This window comes from Alosa pseudoharengus, unplaced genomic scaffold (assembly GCF_046254945.1).
Source record: "Alosa pseudoharengus isolate Yale_2024_CS ecotype anadromous, Long Island Sound unplaced genomic scaffold, YU_APseudo_1.1 YU_APseudo_1.1_scf_8, whole genome shotgun sequence".
Lineage (NCBI taxonomy): Eukaryota > Metazoa > Chordata > Actinopteri > Clupeiformes > Clupeidae > Alosa > Alosa pseudoharengus.
The window spans coordinates 5811795-5836907 of NW_027468870.1; the positions used below are offsets into that span (position 1 = coordinate 5811795).

Sequence of the window (25113 nt, forward strand, 5' to 3'; positions counted from 1 at the left end):
ACATATAGAAAGATTAAGGGTCTGGCAAAGAGCCATGTAATGGCCCAACTCGAGGGGCGGCAACAAGCATGCATTTAAAAATCTCACTGCACGCAATTGGATAACACTAGACCATGTTTACTTTGAATGATTTCGGACTTCGATGCAATGGGATAACACTAGACCAATGTGTACTGTCCTCCAACGTTGCAGTGCTGTCTTCATCAGTTTAGCCGGTTCCCAGGAATGTTGGGGAAAAAGTAACGTGCATCATTGCTCTTTGCCAGAGTGTCTCGCAGAGACAATTCCATTGTGCTCTCGCGAGAACTCTGGATTTCCAGGGTACTGAGCCCAGGCAAGCACAACAAAAATCTTTGGGATGTTACCTCAACCAATGTCATAGGCCCTTCAGACTGAAAGCTATTGCGTTCATGTTCTTCTTAAAGTGACAGGGACTCAATTAGATTTACACACCATGTGATAATATTAAAGACAAGTGTCTAGCCTAATAGGCTAATTTAAATATCAATATGATGTATTCAAATTACTAAATATGTTTGTTAGTAATTATGCAGTCGCAGATCATAAAATACTGTAAATAATTAGCAATATAAAGTAGCCTAATATGAATTCCAAAAAGCTGTGACCAAACCTATACGCCCTTGATGAGAAGAGCTTTAATTTGATACCATACATGATTTATTGTCTATTTAGACGATTTTCTATGATCAAAAAGGGGTACGTGTGGTGATGCCATTTTAAAGAAAATGCTCAAGGGTGCCGGCAGATTTTGAAAGGACACCCCCACCTATCAATTTGCAAATTCGTAGCCTACCTTCGTTTATGCCCACATTCCACAAAGTGGATAGGCTACCTGATAGGCTATAATTGAATTTCTTCATTTTCTCACAGAAACGAAAATCATTCATATTATCATAAATGGGGTAATGGCAAATATAAAGCATACATGATCTGAGCTAAGTAAACATCTGATAAGTATTTTTAGATAAATTGTTATGTATTGATTTAAAAGCCTATGTTGCTCCACCAGACCCGGGAACATTGGCTAGGCAACAAAAAATGTGAAGTAAAAAAATTAAAGTTCACATGATATTTCACTTTAGGCTATTCTCGAAATGTCGACTTTAATGTCGACATGTCGAGTTTAATCTCGTCATGGCCCTAATAGGCTACTCCGTCCTACTCTACGTAGCGTCGTGAGTGAGATAGGCTATCCCCTGGAGGCCCAGCTCAACTTCAAACACAACAGGCGAAGCTAGACGACGTCAAGAGGGGCATTACCTGCAACAGCAGAACGAATTCGGCGAATCAAGTAAGCTGCTGCACTCGTAATATGCATTAATGAAGGATAATTGTTTTGCTAAGAACATGTAATGCCGCTTCTGATATCTCATAGCTTTTTTGGTAAAGGTGGATTGTCGATTTGTAGTCTAGTTTGAGTTTTCTTTCTAACTTGACTTTGACACTATGCTGCGCGATCCAGCAGCTCCACAGTCGGGGAAACGCTGTTTTCGGATGAAAATCGAAAGTGACAATTGAATCAGAGCCAGCTCTTGGCCCAGATAGATGTTTTGTATTATTATTTATGTAGCATCTGTGCAGTATGCAGCCTCAAACCAGCTTAGAAACTTTGAGTGTAATAGGCTAGTAGCCCAGTGGTTCCAAATTTCTCTGGCTCACGGCATCCCTAAACAGAGCTCCATTCACGGCACCCCTATTTTTTACTTTTTACTCTCAACCTCCTTTGTGCTATATTTGTATTTCATGCCATTTTATTTAACCTTGTGATATGTTGGATAGGGTATAACTGCTTTTATTATAGGCACTATGAGAAGGTGAGGTTTATCTCATGTTTTATTCAAATGAACCAGCTCTCTTTAATTCAACTCATTTAATAGAACTTTTGAAAAAAATGTGAACAGAATATGAACAGACTTCTGTCCCTCTCACAACTGTATCACAGCCAAAATTGGTAATAACTGAGAAATTGGCTGGCAGTAACAAGACATATCAGGAACAAACCCACAGTCTATTGTCTCCACAGACAACTTATCAATTTAATGGGACACATGTGCCTGTCTCTGACTATTTGTCAATGCGAGGAGGGATTGTGGACAGTGCAACACAGAGGTCCTGTTCAACTGACAGCCTTTGCCTCAGTTTATTCTTTATGTAGCCTATGTGAGAGAGGAGGAAGCCCGTTCACAGAGGTAGCAGCCAAAATGTGTCCAAAGACAGTCTGTGTTGCAACTTGAGTGTGTGGTCCATTTGCAATTCAGCAAGCTCTATCCTGTCCCCTTGGTGACTGGCATCTTGCCGCTGATTCAGTGGCAAGAGAGTGAAATGGATCTCGAACAAAATCAAATTCCTCATTTTTGTGGGGAAAATAGGTCTCTAATCTATTTCCAGGGCAGATAAATGTGCATTGAATTAAAAAAAAACTCTGCAGACTTGTCAGTAGGCTAGTATTGGTAGCATTCTGTGTTTTAAGTCTTTTAAAATATTCAATGTCTTTGTTCTGGTGTCTTGCTTGGCACCATGGCTGCATTAGCCAGCGTTTCTCTGCAGACCAGGCATACCACTTGGTTACCTCCAAGTGAACTCATACTGGAGGTACTAGGAGTCGTTATAATGCCTCACTCTTCTCTTTGCTGATTTTGTCTGGTCAGATCCCGAGGTCTGTTCTCTTTAAAAATGTATCCATAGCGCCTACCTGTCCTGCGCTCCGCCATCTGCTGTCAACACAATAACAAACGACGGACTTGTTGACGTTAGCCCTGTAGTTGTTTGTGCTGCAAAGAAAAAAAAATAATGCTCCTTCCACTTAAAAGCAATTTAACATTATTGAAATTAATTTTAAAATTGTTAAAATTGATATTATGGCTTAATGTCATTAATGTCATTAATTAATGTCATTAAGATCTTTTTTTGTCATTAAATGACCATTCTGCGGCACCCCTGAGCATGCGTCACCCACTCTGAAAACCCCTGGCCTAGACAGCTGGCCTATAGCCCAGAGGGCCTGAGACCGCTGTATTTTGCAACAGAAATATGAGGCATTTTGTGTGAGGAATAGTTGCATTCGTGTGTAGAGTTTTGAAAAAATATATATACCCAGAGCTTTGAAATTGTGTGTAGTTGTAAAATAAACAGCTAGCCTAACTGTAGCCTAATATGTTTTATTTGGCATGTAGATTGTTGTATGGTTTTCTGTGTTTTATTTGGCATGTAGGTTGTTGCATGGTTTTCTGTGTTTTATTTGGCATGTAGATTGTTGCATGGTTTTCGTGTGTAGCCTTGGTTGAAATGATAATTAGTTCTAGAGAATCCTGAAAAAGTCAAATAATTAGGCTGCTTAGATGATGTCCAAAACTGTCTCTGTAGTGATACCTGCTGAGCTTCAAATTGCTGATATAGCCTAAGGTTACATTGCTACTCCAAACTTTATAAGCACACTCTGTTCTTTGAAACCTTGTGTAATTGAAACCTTGTGTAAATTCATACTCAATGTTGTCTATCTCTCCTAAAGCCCCATCTTAAAGGTACACCAGGCAACGTTTTCGTGTTAATTAATCATCTTCGTAAGTCGGTATATGGTTAAATGACTCATTACAGGGCGAATGAAGACTCTCTCGCCCGCCCCTACTGCCTGTAGGAAGAATATCCCGCTTGCAAGTTCAGTGTATCGTATCTGCCGACCGAAGCAGGATCAGTTTACATCCTGCATACAGCACAGAGGCAGGCTAACGAAACTCTAGCGATTGTTGCAAACGTGTTTATAATGGCAGAGCCGGCGAAGAAGCAGCAAAAACCCTTGACGGAAGATGCAAAGAAAAGGAAAAGGGCTTCAGACCGAGTGAGGGGGAGTTTCATAGAGAAAAAGCATCAAGCTTGCCTGGTGTCCCTTTAACCTGCTGTGTGTGTTTATGTCCATTTTGATCTGAAATGCCCTTGCACTTTGCCCTCCCAATATTTCTACCAGCTCACCTTTATATAGTAGGCTAGAGTCGGCCCTGATTATTAGGCTGTTTTCTTTTGACATAGGCTGTCACATTTGTGTAGATTAGACATTGACTTCACCATGATCTGGGTCATGGAATGTAGGCTGAGTTTCAAGTCCAAGTCCAAAGGATATCCACTTTGTGAACTTCACCACGGTGTATCATTATATAGGCTAGGCGTGGTGTTACATGCAAGGTTAAAGGTGCAGTCGGCGATTGTGCAGGAAGTCACGATTGTTTATGTTTATATTCAAATTTATTAGCAGATGCTTTTGTTCAAAACAACATACATTATATTTTAACCAAGGCTCAAACCAAACTCACCAGAGAGGTAGCTCACCCCTCCTTTCAGTGTTTCCAGAGAAACTCCAGGCATAGTTTAGTTTTTATTTGGGGGACAGATTGCATTATAATCACGGAATGGGCAGATAGCAGTCGTAGGGAGATGATTGTTGAATGTGACAAATCGCATAAAATCGCTGACTGCACCTTTAAGTGACCAAAATAAAAGATGAAATTTATTTGACGTATCCTGTATATGCGGGAACAGTTACAACAGATTACGTATACGTTACAACAGTGATTTCTTTGAAAGTGGAAGTATGCTTTAAAACCAAACTACATACTGTTATGCCAAATCTTAATAACTAAACCTTAACCCAGTTTTGTTCACTGTCATGATTGGGGGGGGGGATTGTCAGCAGAATAAGCTTGGGTGAACCCAGACAAGCCTGTTGAACAGCCTAAACAACTGCTTTTAAGCCCCTTGTTTTACAATAAAGATGAGATTGCTGTCTTTGTTTACAATAAAGATGGGATTGCTGTCCTACTGAGTTGTGAAGGGCAATGCTTAAGACCACCCAGCACGTTGGCTATGTGCCTGATACTCAGTGACAAAGAAAATCAAATTGTTATTTTAGATTCAAAAGAGCAGTTGTGTTTCATGTTGACTTTATGAGGTAGCGACGTTCAGCAAACAGTTATTGTGTGCACATCCCACCTTCTGGCAGGTGCAGGACAAAAGAAAACTATACTCAATTGAAAAAATATAATGTCCGCAACACTGCTTTTGACTCCCAATTATTTAATGCACAACAGCCAACAGAAGACCCAGCGGGGTCGAAATGTTGCCTGTTGTGATTAAATTATTGGGAGTCAAAAGCAGTGTTGCGGACATTATATTTTTTCAATTGACTTGATGAGGTAGGCCTACTCCAGAGTGATGTCAGTAGGCTCTCTGACAGTTGCAGGCCAGGGTGACCTCGCGTATCCGTTCCTCTAACGTCAAAGGGCCTCATGTCAGTGGAAACCATGTGGGAGCCTGGAGTCTAAACTCACTGAGCGGAAAACCACACTCCCACCCTCTCGATGGCAAACAACAAGCCTGAGGCAGCCTGCTCTGACGAATAACGTGCCAGGGAGACTCTTCTTTTGAACCCCACGTGTGTGTGTTTGTGCATGATTGATTATGAAAAAGCAGTGCACAGTTCAGTGATATGTTACAGTATGTCTGCATTGTGTGTAGCCTATGAGTTGATGAGTTTGTATGCTCAGAGAGGTATTAAAAGGGAAACCTATATGTTTCATCCTGGGGCCTATATTTCTTGATCAAAATCTTCACCTCAGACATTAACAAACGAAATAGATGAAGTGGTGAGTTAAAGCGCTTAACCCATTCAATTGAGGGCCACAAGGGGAGAGTGTGGTATGAGCTATCATTTTGTCCCTACTAAAAGTTTCACCTAATAATGTCTAAAACTAGGACAAATGCCGGTTGAAATACCACATTTTAACCACCAAGTGTTGCTTCGTGACACGTGATCAACCATTTGGCTGGCCTGACATACTTTCAAATTCACACTATGAAAAAAAAAACCTCACAGCACACATGAATGTACACACAAATTCACGAGAGAGGGAGTGAGAGGGGGGCAGGGTGGTTTCAATGTCCATTGCAAAAGGCCTATGCATCACTCTGCAGTAGAAAACACCTGTTGCCCTGTCCCCTAAAAACGCATGTGATGACCCCATGAATAGACAGGAGAAACAATGCCTGTGATTGCCTGTATGTAGGGGACAGGACTATTACAACATCTCCCTAGTGCACAAAACACAAAAACAATGCCTGTGATTGCCTGTATGTAGGGGACAGGACTATTACAACATCTCCCTAGTGCACTAAACACAAAAACAATGCCTGTGATTGCCTGTATGTAGGGGACAGGACTATTACAACATCTCCCTAGTGCACAAAACACAAAAACATTATATGATGATGGCTGTTGGAGCTACATTAGTTTGCTTTCAGTAGTGGTCATTTTATTAAGCAATTTGTTTATTATTATGATTTTGCTCACATTAGTTATATATATTTTAGTAATATTAATAGCTACTCTCTACATGACATGCAGATTCATGCAGAAGCACAGACACAGACACACCAGTACACACACACACACACACACACACACACACACACATACACCAGTAACAGTCTGCTGTGTGGCAGGTGTGTGGCATGGCGCGTAGCTGGAGGGGGGGGCCAGAGCATGTGTTGGTGGTGGGGCTGCTGATGCTGCTCCGCTCCCATGTTCTCACTGGAGGTAAGACCCGACTCCGCACACTCACACCAGCTGCACTGACCACACCTGCCCTAACACTGCATCTCTGACCACACCTGCCCTAACACTGCATATCTGACCACACCTGCCCTCACACTGCATCTCTGACCACACCTGCCCTCACACCTGCCCTGACCACACCTGCCCTAACACTGCATCTCTGACCACACCTGCCCTCACACTGCACCTCTGACCACACCTGCCCTGACCACACCTGCCCCAACACTGCATCTCTGACCACACCTGCCCTAACACTGCATCTCTGAACACACCTGCCATTCATTCCCCTCCTACCTAAATCAAAACATAAAGCTCCAAAATAAATGTAAAAAGAGTTTTTTTTATGTAGGGCATTAAACAGCTAACATTTGGAATTAACGTTTAGAAAAGATATTCAACATCGTGGCTGGCCATGCGATGCGGCTGGCCTGCCCTGGGGCGCCGGGGTACAATGTGACGTGGAGGCGGGAGGACGCACCACCGCTGGACGCACTTCCTGGGGCGGAGCTCAGGGACAACGCTCTGTGGTTCCTACCTGCTCGACCCGAACACAGCGGAGTATATGTGTGCAGGTGTGCAGAATACACACACACACACACACACACACAGTTTTGCACCCTTATAGGGCTGGGCGATATGGCTGAAAACTGTATCACGATATAAGTATTTCATATCAGTCGATATCGATAATTATTGATTTTTTTCCTTTTTAATCTTTTTCAGATAAGGACCAGAAGGAAAAAAAACACTTTTATTTTAAACTTAACCTTCCTCTGATTTCAATCACCTCAGTTATCAATCAAAGCAAACAGGGAAAAGAAATAGCAACACAATCATGAAAAACACTCAAATAAATAAATGTGCACATAAGTCTGAATGAAAAGTAGCACTGGTTGAAGCCTGGAAATATTGTAAACAAAGTAGCTTAATTTGCTAGTTTATCATATTCTTACTGATTAGACTGTTCAGTTCCCCTACGCGTGTTGGGACAGGCCCGTTTGAGTCTTGGAAAATACTTTTCCATTTGGATTGAGATGATTAGAATTTAGCAGTCAATTTGAATGCAACAGTTTTGAACAAATTTGTGCAGCCTACTAATGATGCTAACCAGATTTAATAGCAATTTAGCCAGTCGTCTTGCACGATTGTGAATGTTTGGATTACATGTGGATGCTGAGGAGGGATGCGCCTGTTGAGAGGGAGAGAGAAAGAGAGAGTGCACGGGGCAAGGACTCATTGAGAGTCTGTGTTGAGGTAGGCCTACTTCTATCGCCTATGGTAGAGTTGCACATACTAGCCTACTAGCTACAATGCAAAATATACCGGTATTTAGCCTATTTATTTATGGACAACGTAAGGCGGGAGGTGTGTGTTGCTTTTGATTATAGAATGTTCTATCGAATTTATTTTTATTGATATCGATTACATGTCTATTGCGATACATATCGCTATCGTTTTATCACCCAGCCCTACACCCTTACACAACCACATTCATATAAACTGTTCAGCGCACAAATTAGTCACCTGCAAATTCTGTATGTAATTATTTCATGCACATATGTATTCGCAGATACATACAGATATGTTACTTACAAACACACACAGGTTTGCATACTTGTACTGTACTGTGATTTAGAAACAATGAAAAATCTGAAAGGTGTGTTTGTGTGTGTGTGTGTGTGTGTGTGTGTGTGTGCACAGTGTTGAGTATGCCATTAAGATAAGGCTCAACGTGGGCAGCCAGCCTTGTCCCGAGGCAGATCGTGACGTCGATGAGAGACTACACACACACGCTTGGCTAGACTGTGCGATGGGCCACATCTCCAGGGTGTTCACGCCCACCTCCATCACCTGGATGAAGGTAAAACAACACCAGCACACTCTCAGTCACAGCAAACACTAACCTCACAAAACACTCTGTCACAGCAAACACTAACCTCACAAAACACGCTCAGTCACAGCAAACACTAACCTCACTTAACACGCTCAGTCATAGCAAACACTAACCTCACAAAACACTCTGTCACAGCAAACACTAACCTCACAAAACACGCTCAGTTACAGCAAACACTAACCTCACAAAACACGCTCAGTCACAGCAAACACTAACCTCACAAAACACGCTCAGTCACAGCAAACACTAACCTCACAAAACACTCTGTCACAGCTCACAAAACACTAACCTCACAAAACACTCTGTCACAGCTCACAAAACACTCTCAGTCACAGCAAGCACTAACCTCACAAAACACTTTCAACTGCCATGTACACAAGTGAACATGTAGGAATGATATATTGTTATAAACTGCGTGAATACAATATGTAGTTAATGTTTCCACATTTGGTAAATAATTGCATACTGCAATAGTTACAAAATGTGAAATACACCAGTGGTTCTTAGTTGGTGAGTTGGGACCCAAAAGTGGGTCGCAGAACCGTTCTGAATTGGTCGTGGAGCTTGTACCGCTTAGAGTCTGCATCAACGGGGCTGTTAGATTTTAATTCTTCAGGGCCTAAGCATTTGTTAGCAAAGCCTATATATATATACTACCGCAACAACTTTCTGCGTTAGCCTCAAAATTTATTATTATTAGTAGTAGTATTAGTATTATTATTATTATCATTATTATTTTCTTCTTTATTATTGTGTTAAATGTTCCAAGTATAAAAGCACTTTGAGCTGCATTGTGTATGAAATGTGCTATACAAATAAAGCTTATTATTATTATTATTAAGTGTGCTTGCTGCAAAGCAGCACACTTATTGTTCTTCTTAAGTTTTATTATTAATTAAGTGTGCTTACGCCACGAAACTTGACGTACATTATCCTACGACCAAGCCTCACAAATGTTAGTGGAAGGATTTTTGATTTTCGAAAGCGTTTGCCCGTCACAGCCAAACGAAATCGGCGGCGAAGCTCCGAAACAGGAAGTCGTCCATATCTCAGGAACACTGTCACATATCGATACCAAATTTTGTATATGAACTGGGGACTCCAGTGTGAGGGTGCATAGGCAAAAAAAAAAAAAGAAATATTCCAAAAGTTTCCATCATTTGGCGAACCACCCACAGGTATTTGGTAACTCACACCATTCATCTTTTCACCATTCACCTTCTATCACTATGCCAGAGCAGACACAATGTCTCCAGGCAACCTTGCCTAATCATGAAATCCTTGCTCTGCCATGGGATAGTATGGACTTACGAACTGAAATAGCAAGGAGAACAGTAGCTATATATAGCTTACATAATAGAGTTGTTTTCACATTGACGGTATTCAAATTACATTTTTCATTATTGTTACATATCATGATGGGAGAGTATTATTAAAAATGTTACAAGTATGCAAATGCATATGTTTACGGGCATTTAGGTTTTACTGTGTTGTTTTGTTGTAAAGACATGCAAGGCATTCTGGGCCATGTAATAGACAAAGCAGTGGTCGGCAGCGTTAACTTGATTTCCTGTATTAATATGAATAGGTGTTTCTGTAAACCTAGGGACAATAAACAGCTATCTCTGTTACAAAAACGAGCTGGTAATCGCCATTGAAGAGGGAACTATGATAAGAAGATTGTTTTCCTAAAAGCATGGAGTTGACGAAAGAATAAACAAGCGTCACGTTAATGTTAAATAGCCTACCTATCTGAACGCTAGGTGGCAGCGTTGTATTACATTTCACTAGTGTAGCCTACTTGAAATACGGTGTGAGATTCACAAGTAAGGAAGGTGCAAATATTATGTTATTTATCATGGGAAATTATTGGAAATGTTATTTCTTGTTTATCCTAATTGCAAACCACACACATCCATTCGGAATCACACGTTTCACACATTTAATACTGAAAGACTATCATTTCGTTTATTTGATGTCGCCTAGCAACAGCCTTCAGAGCAAAGATTCTAGAACAGGGCTTCAGAGAGACACGTTTTGAGTTTGTGGCCAAGAACCTAAAATATCGGTTTCCATGTGCTGGATGGTGTGCGTCCTTTATGAAAGTAAGTGTTTTATACAGTTAACGTTACAGACATAATGAGTCATGTTGTAGTGGTCAACATAAATGTTCCCCTTTCTGTTATTAGAATGCTAAGCGGAGAAGCATGCTAAGCAGAGATTTAGTATCATTCATTTCTTGTGTGGCTAGCTATAGGGAGGAGATGTATGTTGCTAATTGGGATTTATGTTGTTTAGGTAATGCCATGGTCATTTGATATGAGATGCTTGCACTCGTAACTTCGTCACGTGTAACTTTAGGACTGCTATTTTTTTTTACTAACAGTAATTCACGAAGCACTTTAGCCCTAAAAGTAGCACCTACGTCTGTGACAGCTTAAAAGAAGTGGCAAGGACTCCTAACGCGATGTTTTGAAATGCGTCTACTATTGTCTACAGGAGCTTCCAATCGCGAGGGAACTTGCATTGTAGGCATAACTAAGGGATGCAATAACACCACCAACAACCAAAACCAGCCTACTCATTGTCAACATGTACATGAAATGTAACGTTTCATGTGAATCAAATTAAAATGTTTTCTTTGCAAACGTAGGCATAGGCGTATGGTGACAGATTAATTTAATAATGCTGCTGTGTGAATCACGGTAATCACGGTGAATGAAGTGGCCACTTCTTAATGGGACCCACTGTATGGAAGTGGGCTAAGTAAAATAGAGATGTTTTAAATAAGATAAGGTTAATCAGAATTCTACGATATGCCCGCTTGACAACGGCTTGACAACAGCAGAGATAGAACTGGCCTTTGGCCATAGCAACCATCCATTTAGAACAACTGGCCTTCATAGCAACCAAAGATGATCTGAGCTGTGTTGCAATGTGAGGCAAAGTATAGAAAGGTGATGAAACATACAGAGACAGGTCAAGAAATATAGTGCAGTGTAGACCAGTGTTTCCCAAACTTTTTTTCTGGCGACCCACTTTTTCAAAATGACAGACCATCGCGACCCATTTCACTTCAAATCTACCCTGCAACCACCAATATTGTTTTAGGCCACAGGTTCTCCAACTTTTCTATGCCTCCCCCAACCATACATTGCTATAGGATCCCTGCTTTGAACACGGTTGTGTTGCATTTTGAGCACCATCAGCGTGAAAAGTTGGAAATGACTACTGAAAAGATACGTTTTAATGCACATCCGAGAGTAGGGGAAATTTTCGCATGTTGTGCAGTGGTCATTCGTCACCATAGTAAACTGTTCCTGTATTTCTAAAAATGTTGTAGGCTAAGTTGCGTTGCAGACAAATGGGTCCATAACACTGTGGACGTCAATTCCAATGTAAATAGCAAATAACTCAAGTCGTTATATTGTATTGTTGTATTATATTATATTGTATAGTCGTTATATCAGAACAAGAGGCGTTTGCGCAATAGCCGGAAGAATGCGCCTTTACTTTGGAGTTAGCGAGGTAGAAAACAAGAGGAATAGTGTTTAAAATGCCCATTTAAATTGTAGACTATAATGCATTTTAAATCAGAAATAAGAATGTGAGGAAGTTGCTATTAACTTTAAAGATTGCATCTGCAATCGAAACTGTATGCAAATTGAATGGCCTTATGTCCGGTCTATGGATGTCTGCTTTAGTTGACAGCACGGTCACTAGATTTGAATCGGTAAAGTTGAGGAGCTGGTATCTATTAATGTTCCTGCAAACAGGCGGATTCATGTCCCTTGCAGTTTCATGCGCCAGTTTCATGAGCTTTTATGACAAAACCGTGACTGTGGTAGTTAACAATCTACATCCTAATAGAAAATTGTTAGCTTTCCTGGTATCAAATGACAAATGGTAGTAGTTAATAGTTAACTATAACACAACATAAATTGTGCTGGCGACCCAAATAAAATCTCCTGCGACCCAGACTTTAGGAAACACTGGTGTAGACAGTAGTATACAGTTGATTTACAGAACGTGGTTTAGAGTAATATGAATTAAATATAAATATGTGCAGTGTATTAGCAGTTATCTCATACAATAAGTAGAATAATGTAGGCTATGTAGATGTAGCAGTAACATTATAATAGTAGAAATAATAATATAGATATATGCAGTGTATTAACAGAATATAATAAAACACAATAAATATGGATATTCAATATGACAAATATATAACAGATATGTACATAACATACAGCTATGTGCAGTGTGGAAACAGTGTCATTGTAGTGCAGAAACAACATTAAGAGTAGTAAGAATAAGTTTATGTGCAGGATGAATAGTATAAAGATCAGTAGAATAACTATGTATAAATGTAATTACAGTAGGCCTATGTATATTTGTAAATAAATAGAAAACTATGGGTGAGAGGGATAAATTAATTTTATTTAATCGTAAAAGTAAATTGCATTCAATTAAATTGCAATTAAAAATCTTTCCAGTAGGCTTTAATGTCACGCAAAAAGTACAACCAAAGCTGAGCTTGATCAACTAGAACATCTAAAGAACCAGAACTTGAGTGTAGTTTTTTGCTGGGTCCCAGGCCATGTTGGTCTGAAGGGAAATGAGAAAGTGGACAGTGCTGCTAAGCAAGCCCTCAATGAAGAAGTCACAGAATGTCATATCCTGCCCCAGACCTTAAACCTATACTGAACTCTTACATCACAGATAAGTGGCAATCTGAATGGGATTAATGTACCAACAACAAGCAAGGAATGTGAATTTTGGCACGTTTTCATGATCCACTGGGTCGTTATGGGCCACACAAAATACTGTGTTGCTAAAATTACTCCTATTGTGGCTATTAGAGACATGCGTTCATGAGTATCCAGCTACATTCAACGAGTTAAGTAAAATACATTCACACACACACAAAAAACATCACTAATGTTGTGGACATTCCTTTATTCTGAGATACATCAATAGGCTCTCAAAACAATCCCAAACAGACATATGGTCTTTATAGAGCAAATCCATATAGATTATTTGTCAAATAAACCAGTAAAACAGAATTAGGGGATGGAATATATAACATTCACACTCATAGCTCATATTTTTAAAATAAATCAGTGAAAAAGTATCCTGACAAACAAGCAGCATTTTAATGCCTTAGTCATATTTCATAATTTCAAATGTTTCTCTAGGTTACCTGATAGCCCAGTTTGAGAGGTGCAAGACGCGTGACATTATTTATTTTTTCAGCCAATCACTGCTGTTGTTTTATTTTATTGATTTGATTTTAGTCATAGAAGCTAAATTCGAAGGCAGGCCACAGGTAAAATCCAACGAACCGCATTCACCCTGCAAGGCAATAGTTGAATAGAGCTTTTGAGGTATTGCCACTGCTCCAACACTGAAAGACACTGTTAGAATGCTTGGATCAAGCCAGGTTCAGCATAGCGTATGCCACTGTCTGCTCACGTTGGTGACCGGACCAGGGCAAGCACACTTTCGCAGTTCCCACCGGAAATGCAGTCTAGTTATTATTATTATATTACTGAGACAACAACTCAATTACAGTTCCACTGAAATTACTTGGAAAAAATTATTTATGAAAATGCATTAAAATGGTGGATAAAAAGTTTTGGAAAGGAGGTCTTCATATATACCATATATATCAGTGGTTCTTAACTGATCTGGCTTTGGGACCCACAATTTCCTATGTTTATTAAGTTGCGACCCATATAATATTTTTAACAATCAAGCCAACGGCTATGGTGAGCTACATCGGTGTTTCTCAAAGTGTGGTTCGGGGACCACTGGTGGTCCGCAAGCTATCCCAAGTGGTCCGTGAACAGACGTGGTAAAATATAATATAGATGAGTTTTTTTGCAATATTGAACCAACTTAGTATGTAAATCCAAACAGTTCTGCAACACTGTATGTTCTGCCTATGCAAGCTATGCAAGTTGTGTAGTTTTCCTGCAATGCTACTGACCGCCTCTCTGATGTCGTTGGTGCCCACATGCACGATGATGTTGTTGACCTTGGTGTGGCAGCCAAGGATGCTTGGGAGTTTGTGCTGGATGTCACGGACCTTGGCACCAGAGAAGCAGTAGACATTGGAGGGACCGCTAGGTGAAGGGGGAATGTGGAGGTCTCTGACCATGGAACTGCCGATGACCAGGGTGGAGGTTGTTGAGATCGGCGGAGGAGGGCGTCTGGGTCAAGGGGGGGGGGGGGGGCGACTGTGTGGCGGGACCAGGATGAGTGGCATCGGAAACGTGGCAGAGGAGGGTTGGCACAAGGCGAAGGCTCTCTCTCTAGCGCCCGTACCATATACGGGTCCGAGTGCCCACGGGGACCCAGGTTTGAGTCCGACCTGCGGTCATTTCCCGATCCCACCCCATCTCTCTCTCCCACTTGCTTCCTGTCTCACTCTCCACTGTCCTGTCCAAATAAAGGCAAAAAGCCCAAAAAAATATACTTTAAAAAAAAAAAAGTATATATACTCTTTTGATCCCGTGAGGGAAATTTGGTCTCTGCATTTATCCCAATCCGTGAATTAGTGAAACACACTCAGCACACAGTGAACACACAGTGAGGTGAAGGACACACTAATCCCGACGCAGTGAGCTGCCTGCATCAACAGCGGCGCTCGGGGAGCAGTGAGGGGTTAGGTGCCTTGCTCAAGGGCACTTCAGCCGTGCCTTTTATCTTTACTGGGAACTCTGTGTGCTTGTGTGTGTGTGTGCGTGTGCGTGTGTATGTGTGCGTGTGTGTGCGTGCATGTGCATGTGTGTGTCCATGCTATAGGAATGTAAGCGTTTGGAGAGAGCAGACAGTATGGAGCTAGAGTTTCTACAATTGAAACAGACAGATGCAGGAAATTACACCTGTGTACTAAACTTCACCTACGAGGGCAACAACTACACATCTGCCCGCACCACCCAGCTCATTCTTCAAGGTACCGTCCTACCAGAACTCCAACCACACCACACATCACATCACATCACCACACCACACACATCACTACACCACACACATCACCACACCACACACACATATCACATCACTACACCACACACATCACCACACCACACACACACACATCACATCACATCACATCACCACACCACACACATCACTACACTATACCACACCACACACACACATCACTACACTATACCACACCACACCACACCACACACACACATCACTACACTATACCACACCACACATCACTACACCACACCACACCACACACACACACATCACTACACTATACCACACCACACATCACTACACCATACCACACACATCACTACACCACACACTACACCACACACATCATCACAACACCACACACATCACTACACCACACACTACACCACACCACACACACACATCACTACACCACACACATCAGTACACCACACACATCACCACACAACACACATCACATCCCATCACTACACCATTGTACCAACACCGCACGGTACGTACAAGACCAAACCCTCCAGAAGCCACCACGAACTATGAGACAGTGTACCACCCACATACTTACACCCCCCCCCCACACACACACACACCTTCCCCAACATTCTAAATCAATTGTATGCACCATATTGCTATGTAGCGTAGTAATATTATTCACCATTTCAAAGCTTGGACTCTTGGGAATCCATACGTGACGACCCTTTTCATGTACAATGTGCATAGTGATTGACAAATAGTCAAATTATTCTACCTATAGGTCTCATTTAAAAAGAGAACACTGCAGGGTCTAAGCTTTCTACAGAGGTCAAGCATTTGATGGTAGGCCAAACTTGGTGGGAACAGTGGCCTCTGAAGTAGGCACAGTGCAATTTCAGGGGGAAAGTCTAAATAATGCACATCCCATAGGATGTGAAAAATGCCTAATAGACAGAACAGAAGACAGTAGTGTTGCACGGTGTATCGATACTAAAAAGGTATCGCGATGCCTTCACGCAAAAAACGATACGATTTCAGACGTTTTTAGAATCGATACTTTATTAAAATAATAACGTTCTGTGTCTGTGTCAACTGCTGCTCCCACTGCTCCTTGCACGCATCTAGGCAAGTGGGCGTGTCAAGCAGGCAGCTCTGAGTGAGTGAGTGCGCAGCCAACGTCAACATAGTTCTTTGCCGACAGTTCTAGGCCTTGTGGATAAAACAAAAGGTGTGCTATTTCTATTTCGGATACATCGCGTGAAGGCAAGCCATCAGGTACACAAAGTCATTTAAAAGCAGTAGGCTACGCATGGAACTTGGCTAAACACCTCGCAGATATATCCCAACATTTTTAAAGAGTTCAAAGAACGACAGGTTAACGAATATGCTATAGAAAACACGACTACATGGTTAGTGCCAAGTTCTTCTCTTATGTTTTAGTCTAGCCTAAGTGAAACGAGTATGGTTCTCTGGGATAAAGCGAACCTTCCTTCATCAATGAATTTTGACGAGACAGAGCTGTAATCATTTTGACGAGACATAACGAGCTGTAATCAAGGGTGCTAACGCGATGAAAGCGCAATGTTCACGCCAGAATAACATTACCATAACTTGTAAACGATCTATTTCATGTTCGGTCAGTAGCAGCCTACTACTGGTAATATTTGTCATGGCATGTAGACTGCAATTTGTTCAATAATTATTGCCCAGATGTAGGATAGGCTACCCGAAATGCGCTAATTAAAGCCCACAGCATAACACCACCAAAGCGTGTTGAGTCCTAATAATAATAGCGGCTTATTGTTACAGTACGTGGTAGCAAATCATGTTATCAAAGAAATAGACGTAATGTAGGAATGCACACAGATATATTGCAACAGGTAATGGTGTAGGCCTATCTGACGAAGACCTGAGTGGTTGGAACGTCGTACTTGTACACTGGGCACAAAGAAGACTATCCTCACATTTTCCCCTTTGCAACTGTCAAAGAAATCCCATGAACACGGGAAGGCCTAGGGTAGCCTATACTGTACATCAGATGGCCTAAAGATTAGGCCCCTCTGCATAGCATTCAGTGATTTGCATGCAGTAATTTTAACACTGACCTTGATCTAGCCTAGTTTGGCTATTTAAAGCTACTTTATTGCCACAACACAATGTAAATGAACTATAACAAACAATAAAGGACTTAATCACACAAAGTAGGCCTACTATTTTACTGACTATAAAAAAATAATAATTATGTAGGAAGTTTAGAACCCAGAATTGACCTACACACTACAAAAGTGCACCAAATTCAACACAAATGACTCAATACACTTGGAGGAGGTATGAGTCCTTTCTTCTCCAGATATCTTAGGATTTCGCCGTAGTATCGTTTTAGTATCGAGCATCGTGATATTTATGGCAGGTATCGTATCGAAGTCATAATTTTGGTATCGTGACAACACTAGAAGACAGACAGACAGAAACGCCTCGAGCCCCTTGGGCCCCTCATCCACACAGGAGTACATAGCGCCCCGAAATTGCCCCTCAATCCACATGAACTACTGCAACATGCAGCCAAACTATTAAGTTATTCTAATACTGTAATCTTAACTGTGTGTGTGTGTGTGTGTAGAGATTTACGAACCGAAGAAACCGCTGATTAAAGTCCCTGGTAACGAGACACGAGTGGTGGACATGGGTGAGTCTCAGTTAAGATCAGGCCATGGACAGTTTGCTGAATTATTTGCATTGTGTGATGTTGAAGTACACTGGAATGTGTGTGTTGACGTGTGTGGTGTGTGTGTATTAGGTTCTCGGCAAGACTTGCGTTGCGAGGCCACTAGCGATGAAGAGGATGTTACTAACATATGGTGGCAAGTGAATGAGACTGTCATCCTGTATCCTGACTCAGACTTCAACATCAGTAAAGTGTGAGTGTGTGTGTGTGTGTGTGTGTATGTGTGTGTGTGTGTGAGAGAGAGAGAGCTTGTCTTTGCTGGCAGCTGTTGTTCAATTAAATTCCCCATTTTACAATGCATTCTACAATGCTACAGCTACCTACATATGGGGCAGTGGTAGCGTAGTGGTTAAGGAGCTGAGCTACCATGCAGTAAGTAGCCTGAAGAAGTTGTGGGTTCAATACCAGGTTTCCACCATTGTGCCCTTGAGCAAGGCACTTAACCCCAAGTTGCCCTGGGGACAACAATAGCCCTTGTAATATAATTTACATAATAAGTCGCTTTGGATAAAAGTGTCTGCTATGAATGAATGTAAATTTTATGCAGGAGGCTATTTTAACGTTTTGACATTTTGACTTGTGCAAATGGCTGTGGGGTGTGTCTTTTTGATGGAGGGAGACTGCTTTAGTTTAAAACGGAATAGTGTGGATTTGTATACATGGGACAAGGAGAGGGGGGTTAAATTTGTATGGATGTTTGTCTTACAGAGACTTCAGAAAAACATATGTGAACACTCTGACCATCTACAAGGTTCAACCAAAGTTTCTCAACGTCCCATTTGTTTGCACTGCTCAAAATAACATGGGCGATGTCAAAAGTACAGTAGTGCTTGTGCAAGGTAACACACACACACACACACACACACACTACACTCATCTTACACTTTTACCATAACAAAGAAGTTGTACAGTGTAAGGTAACACAGACAATATATCTCTACTTGACAATACACATATACACAGGCTACAGCTCTACTGAAATGAGGAATGCAGCTCAGTAAGTAGCAGGTCACTCTATGATGCAAGAGACCCGGGTTCAATTCCTGCTCGCTGCAGCAATCTTGAAGGTGCATTTCTCACAGCTAAACCAAGCTAGATAGATACAGTAGATATATAGAAGGGTGGGCTTGTGGAACTATAGGCTACATGGTCATCGCTTAAGATTGGGGGGCTGCAAAATTTACTACAAATAGGTAAGAAAGGTCTTATAAGCGTATTAGTTATCAACCTCTTTGTCTTATACACCATTAACAAGCATTAACAAGCTGCTTGTTAACACTTACAAGCTGCATGTTAACTGTAAACAAATGTGCTTGTAAGTAACTTAAAAGGCTGCTTATTAACACTTACAAGATGCATGTTAACAGTTAGTTAATGTTATTTAAGGATAACAATAGTTAACTAACTGTTAGTAATGCTTATTAATTGCTTATTATGCACTGTTACCTATAAGCACATGTTATTCTAAAGTGTTACCCTAATCTGGAATAGGAATGGCAAGTTGTGCTAGCAAATGCTTACTTAACGTAGTGCACTTACACTACTGAGAATTCCTATTTCACCTTACTAGGTCATTACAAGTAATGTATACTGTTTGTTTATTAAACATGTGTATTGAAGTTGTGCCATGTTGAGCCAAACCAGATTTTGTTCACATCTACACACTTTGCGCTACTGAAAAATGTAAAGTTCATCAATTAAATATTATTTAGAAGTATCTTTATTTTCACATTTTCCAACAAAAGGGGGGGAAATTGGTAACCTACTTTTACTTTACCAATAGCTCTGTGTTCCTTCCTCCTCCACAGCCAATCATGCACCCTTTAACTGGCTGATTGTGTGTTCCTTCCTCCTCCACAGCCAATCACAGACACTTTTACTGGCTGATTGCGTTGGTGTGTCTCAGTGGACTGGTGATGGTGTGCCTGCTGCTTTGCTGGTTCTTCAAAGTGGACCTAGTGTTGTTCTACCGCAGCCACTGCATTGGACGGCCCAAACACAGTGGTGAGTGTGTGTGTTACCCTTTGAGGACCTATAGAGTTGACGAACCCGGAGTTCATCAACTCTATAGTCGCACATCAATGCAAAGAAATAAGTGTTGACATTGAGGGGAGTGTTAATTTATTTTCATTGTGTCCCCTAGGTTATATATTTGGCCTGAAATGCCTTGTATGTGAAAAAAAAACTTCTTCCCGAAGCACTTTATTTTGAATTTATTTGAATTTGAAGCACTTTGAATTCATTTCCTCCGCATATTAGGTCATATCATAGATTATTATGGCAATTATTTGAACAGTGAAAATAATAATAAAAGAGTTTTTTAACTTTAATGTCACTAATGCTGATTATTCAATGATTCATTTGAATTTAAATATTTAAAATACTTTCACAGCAAAAATTATATATGCAATTAATTTAGATTAATTAATCACAGAGTATGTAATTAATTAGATAAATGTTTTGAATCGATTGACAGCCCTAATTTTTTGCCATGACGAGATTAAAGTCGACATGTTGACTCGAATTAAACTCGAAATTTTGGGAATAAAGTTGGAATATCAGGTCAACTTTAATCTCGACATTCTGTCTTTTTTCTTGACATTCAAAACTAGTTAATAAAGCCTAGTCGTTGCTAACCCCAATTCTGAGGTACAATTTCACCAAATCATCTAGACTACACAAGGCTTCATTTTGAGTCGTCGGCCAACTGATTGAGTCTGTGACTGACTGTCCGATTCAGTGGCAGCTACTTTGGAGCGTTTGTTCTCTCTCCAAACTAGTTTTGATGGACATGTCAAGATGAAATGTCGAGATTAAAGTCGACATGATGTGTTAACTTTATTCTCGACATGTCGAGTTTAATCTCGTCATGGCAAAAAAAAAAGATTTCTTTGTGTGTGGCCCTAATACTCGTAATAATGTCACATATAACATAGTTATTCTAATCAAGTCCATCATCATGACAGATGGTGATGTCATCATAACAGGCTCTAATGATATGATGACAACATGTTATGTTATGTTACATGTCATGATGTAGACTCATTGGAAAGCACCGGAGTCACGTATGCATGTGTGCTTTGTAACCTGGTGTCTCTTTCTCTTCTGTAGCAGGAATCTGCACTGCACTACCCCAGACTCTGTCTGCATGATCTGCCGCTGACATGGTGCATGTAATCCTGCCTAACGGCTCTACTGATACAGAGCGATCTGCCTCTGATAACCTAACGGCTCTACTGATACAGAGCAATCTGCCTCTGATATGGTGTATTTAACCAAACCTAGCTGCTCCACTAATACAGAGCTATCTGCCTCTGATGACCTAACTGCTCTACTGATACAGTGATCTGCCTCTGACATGGTGCATTTAACCCAACCTAACGGCTCTACTAATACAGAGTGATCTGCCTCTGATAACCTAACTGCTCTACTGATACAGAGTGATCTGCCTCTGATAACCTAACGGCTCTACTAATACAGAGCGATCTGCCTCTGATAACCTAACTGCTCTACTGATACAGAGCGATCTGCCTCTGATAACCTAACGGCTCTACTGATACAGAGCGATCGGCCTCTGATAACCTAACGGCTCTACTGATACAGAGCGATCTGCCTCTGATAACCTAACTGCTCTACTGATACAGAGCGATCTGCCTCTGATAAGCTAACTGCTCTACTAATACAGAGCGATCTGCCTCTGACGTGGTGCCTGTAACCCAACCCAGCCCGACCCTTCACCCACACTAATGCTGGTTCTGGTGTAGTCATCAATGGTGACCCAAACAGGAACCCCCCCCCCCCTCCCCTAGTCCCACCCACCTAAGTTTGATGATCCTGCACCCCCCACCTCCACACACACCTCTGCACCCACCATTCTCCACCCTGCTTGTAGCCTAAAAATCTAGACGCGCCCCTAGCGGCAGCAAATTACATTTGCTGCCAGGGCTAGTCTAGCAACTCTCCGTTGGCTTGTGAGCTCCAGAAATCGAAACTTAATCAGGACATTGGAATCGTGTATAGAGTCGTTTGGTGGGCTTAACATAATGATTGATGGCAGAGTTGCAACGGTTTGGCTTGAATTCCCTGCTACTTGAAAACAAATATCCTATTGCGTCCTATTGCGTGCAGAGGGAATTTGAAAGACAACTGATTATCCCGCCCCTCGGACTGAGCACTGCGACCGGTGAGTGCCCAGACCCTACATTTTAATGTGGGTCTGGCTCGCCAGGCTACCCTGCTTGTGTAAAACGATGTCATTTTCTACTGCCATGGCACTCGTGTGTGCTAGAGGAATTCTGGTGCTACCGCTGCCTTTCGCTGACTTTTTATATCCCTCTCTTCCTTTATCTTTCTCTCTCTCTCTCTCTCTGTCTCTCTCTCTCTGTCTTTTCCCCTCACAGATGGTAAGCAATATGATGCATATGTTAGTTACCCTTGTGAGGGACAGGGTGATTCCATGGCATTGACTTTTGCTCTGCGGGTTCTTCCTGAGGTTCTGGAGAATAAGCACGGCTACAAGCTGTTCATCAGAGGCCGGGACGACAATCCAGGCGATGGTACGCTTAAAATGCATACACAAGCAAACACGCTCATAACATATGCCGTAATTGGCACTCATGCTCATGGGTTTGGTAAAGGCCTTTGGCCATATTATATCTGTGAGGACATCATTACCAATCACAAGAGCAAGGGGACATCATTTACCAATCACATGAGTGTGACTGTCATATTCCATCTAATACAACAGTTCCGCTACAAACTAACTGAGTTTTCATTCATGTTTTTCCATTTTCAATTTTTAATCTCCACTCCAAAAACATTTCCGACATTAGTTATCGGTGTTTCAGCATTGCCAAGAAATGAATACGGTCACTCTGCGGCCAAGTTGAGTGAGCGAGGCCATTTGTGCATGTTCATTTTTTCCCCTTTCCTGATAGAGGTGTGATGGTATTGAAATGAAGTGTCAGCAGTTTTTGTGCTAGGATGTGATATTGTTTTTTTAGAATAGTGTGCCCTCTCTGTCTGCAGATGAAGTTATCTCCAGGTGCCAGAGGAAGTTATCGATGCAGTGATACCTGCCCTAAACCCCTCTCACTCTCCCTGTTCATGGCAAAGGCCTCATTTCAGCCAATTCTTTACAACCTGGCTCATCTTAACTGTGTCATATCTGACTGAACCCTTTCATTAGGTTTTATCGGTCAATCTTTTGCACGTGATTTATCTAACTTCCTGTCAACCCTTTCCAAGTGTTTGATCTGACTTCCTGTCCCCTCATTATGTTCTATATTACTATTACTTCATCAAGGCATGTGACGTCCATAAACTTTTGGCACTGAGCCTTAACCAACTACTGTACTAATTTTAAAAACTCTGTAGCATTGATTGATAATCAACTGAGGCTGCTTGTTAAATGGACTATTGCATGATGCTTAACATTCACTTTACATTACTAATGTAAACATTACTACTAATAATGACCATTTGCATTGCAATTAACCCTCTTTTCTTCATTAATATTAATTTAATAATTAATAAAATTAACTACTAATGCGAGTAATTAAGACTGACTGTAACCAGATCCACTGTCATGGTCCTTTACAGAGGTGTTTGATGTGATTGAGGATGCTCTGAAGAGAAGCCGCAGGTTTATCATAGTGCTGGATGAAACCCAGACTGACACTAACACGGGTGCGGAGACCAAGACCAACACACATGTGCAAACGGCCACCCACACAGAAACACGCATAAGCCTGTTGGCGCAACCAGCCACTCGCACAGACACACCCATGCTGCTGGACACACACACACTCGCGGACGCCCACCTGGTGCCCCGGGCAGCGGGCAGTGAGCACTTCGAGTGGAGTGTGGGGGTCTACGAGGCCCTGATATGCTCGGGGCCCAAAGTCATCATCGTCCAGACGGGCGAGAGTTCCACAGGAAACAGCCTCCCACTGTCGCTCCAAACTCACACACACTCCAAACGAACGCTTCGCTGGACCAAACATACACAAGCATACTCCAATAGAAGATTCTGGAAGGAGCTGAGATACCTGATGCCAGTTGCCCAGAGACCTAGTCACAACACATCCAGTGCATGAGAAGAACAGGCGTAGTCACAACACATCCAGTGCATGAGAAGAACAGGCGTAGTCACAACACATAGGCAGTATTTATGATGCATGTATTTAAATTCAAAATAGTATTTTGTCATTTGTACTTTATTAGGTTGAAGAAAAAGGCTGCATATTTTGTATCAAAATACTTTATAGGCATTTGTCACAATCAAGACTGTAAGAAATGTATCCAGAGGTTGATGACACCCATTTCAAGTGCGGAGTTACTCCCTGCCATCTTAGTAATGTTTGGAATTCTATCAATATCCTTTCAGACATTCTGCTAGTATAATTAAGAGTCATGCCCTCTGCTAGCTATGTTTGGTATGATCAATCACAACCACTTTTTACTTTATAAATCTGTTTTTTTTCTCTTTCCTCTTTGTTGTTTTACTGCATTTTTATTTATGTATTTATTTATTTTTTAAATGCTTGCTTAATATGATTAACGGGGCAGCCGTGGCCTACTGGTTAGGGCTACGGGCTTGTAACCGAAGGGTTGCCGGTTCGATCCCTGACCAGTAGGAAAAATGTGGGCGGGGAAAGTGGTTGAGCACTGCTCTCGTATGCCCACATCCATGGCTGAAGTGCCCTTGAGCAAGGCACCTAACCCCTCACTGCTCCCCGAGCGCCGCTGTAGGAGGCAGCTCACGGCTCCGGGGTTAGTGTGTGTGCTTCACCTGTGTGTTCACTGTGTGCTGTGTGTTTCACTAATTCACGGATTGGGATAAATGCACAGACCAAATTTACCTCACGGGATCAAAAGAGAATATTTACTTATACTTATATA

At 41.5% G+C, this 25113-nt stretch overlaps 1 protein-coding gene across 2 annotated transcripts; it reads left to right on the forward strand.

Annotated features, from left to right (window-relative positions):
• The first annotated feature begins 1254 nt into the window (after positions 1–1254).
• Positions 1255–24701, forward strand: LOC143112385 (interleukin-1 receptor type 1-like). Of its 2 annotated transcripts, XM_076274659.1 has the most exons (11): positions 1255–1312; positions 6511–6604; positions 7008–7194; positions 8324–8483; positions 15327–15477; positions 18106–18171; positions 18283–18403; positions 18919–19049; positions 20071–20214; positions 22611–22766; positions 23812–24701. In XM_076274659.1, exons 2-11 carry the CDS (start codon positions 6520–6522, stop codon positions 24306–24308), a joined length of 1698 nt encoding a protein of 565 aa, XP_076130774.1. In that variant the 5' UTR covers positions 1255–1312; positions 6511–6519; the 3' UTR covers positions 24309–24701. The 2 variants fall into 2 exon arrangements, with proteins under 2 accessions (XP_076130774.1, XP_076130775.1); XM_076274660.1 differs by lacking the exons at positions 1255–1312; positions 6511–6604; positions 7008–7194 and adding an exon at positions 7349–7876.
• The last annotated feature ends 412 nt before the right edge of the window (positions 24702–25113 follow it).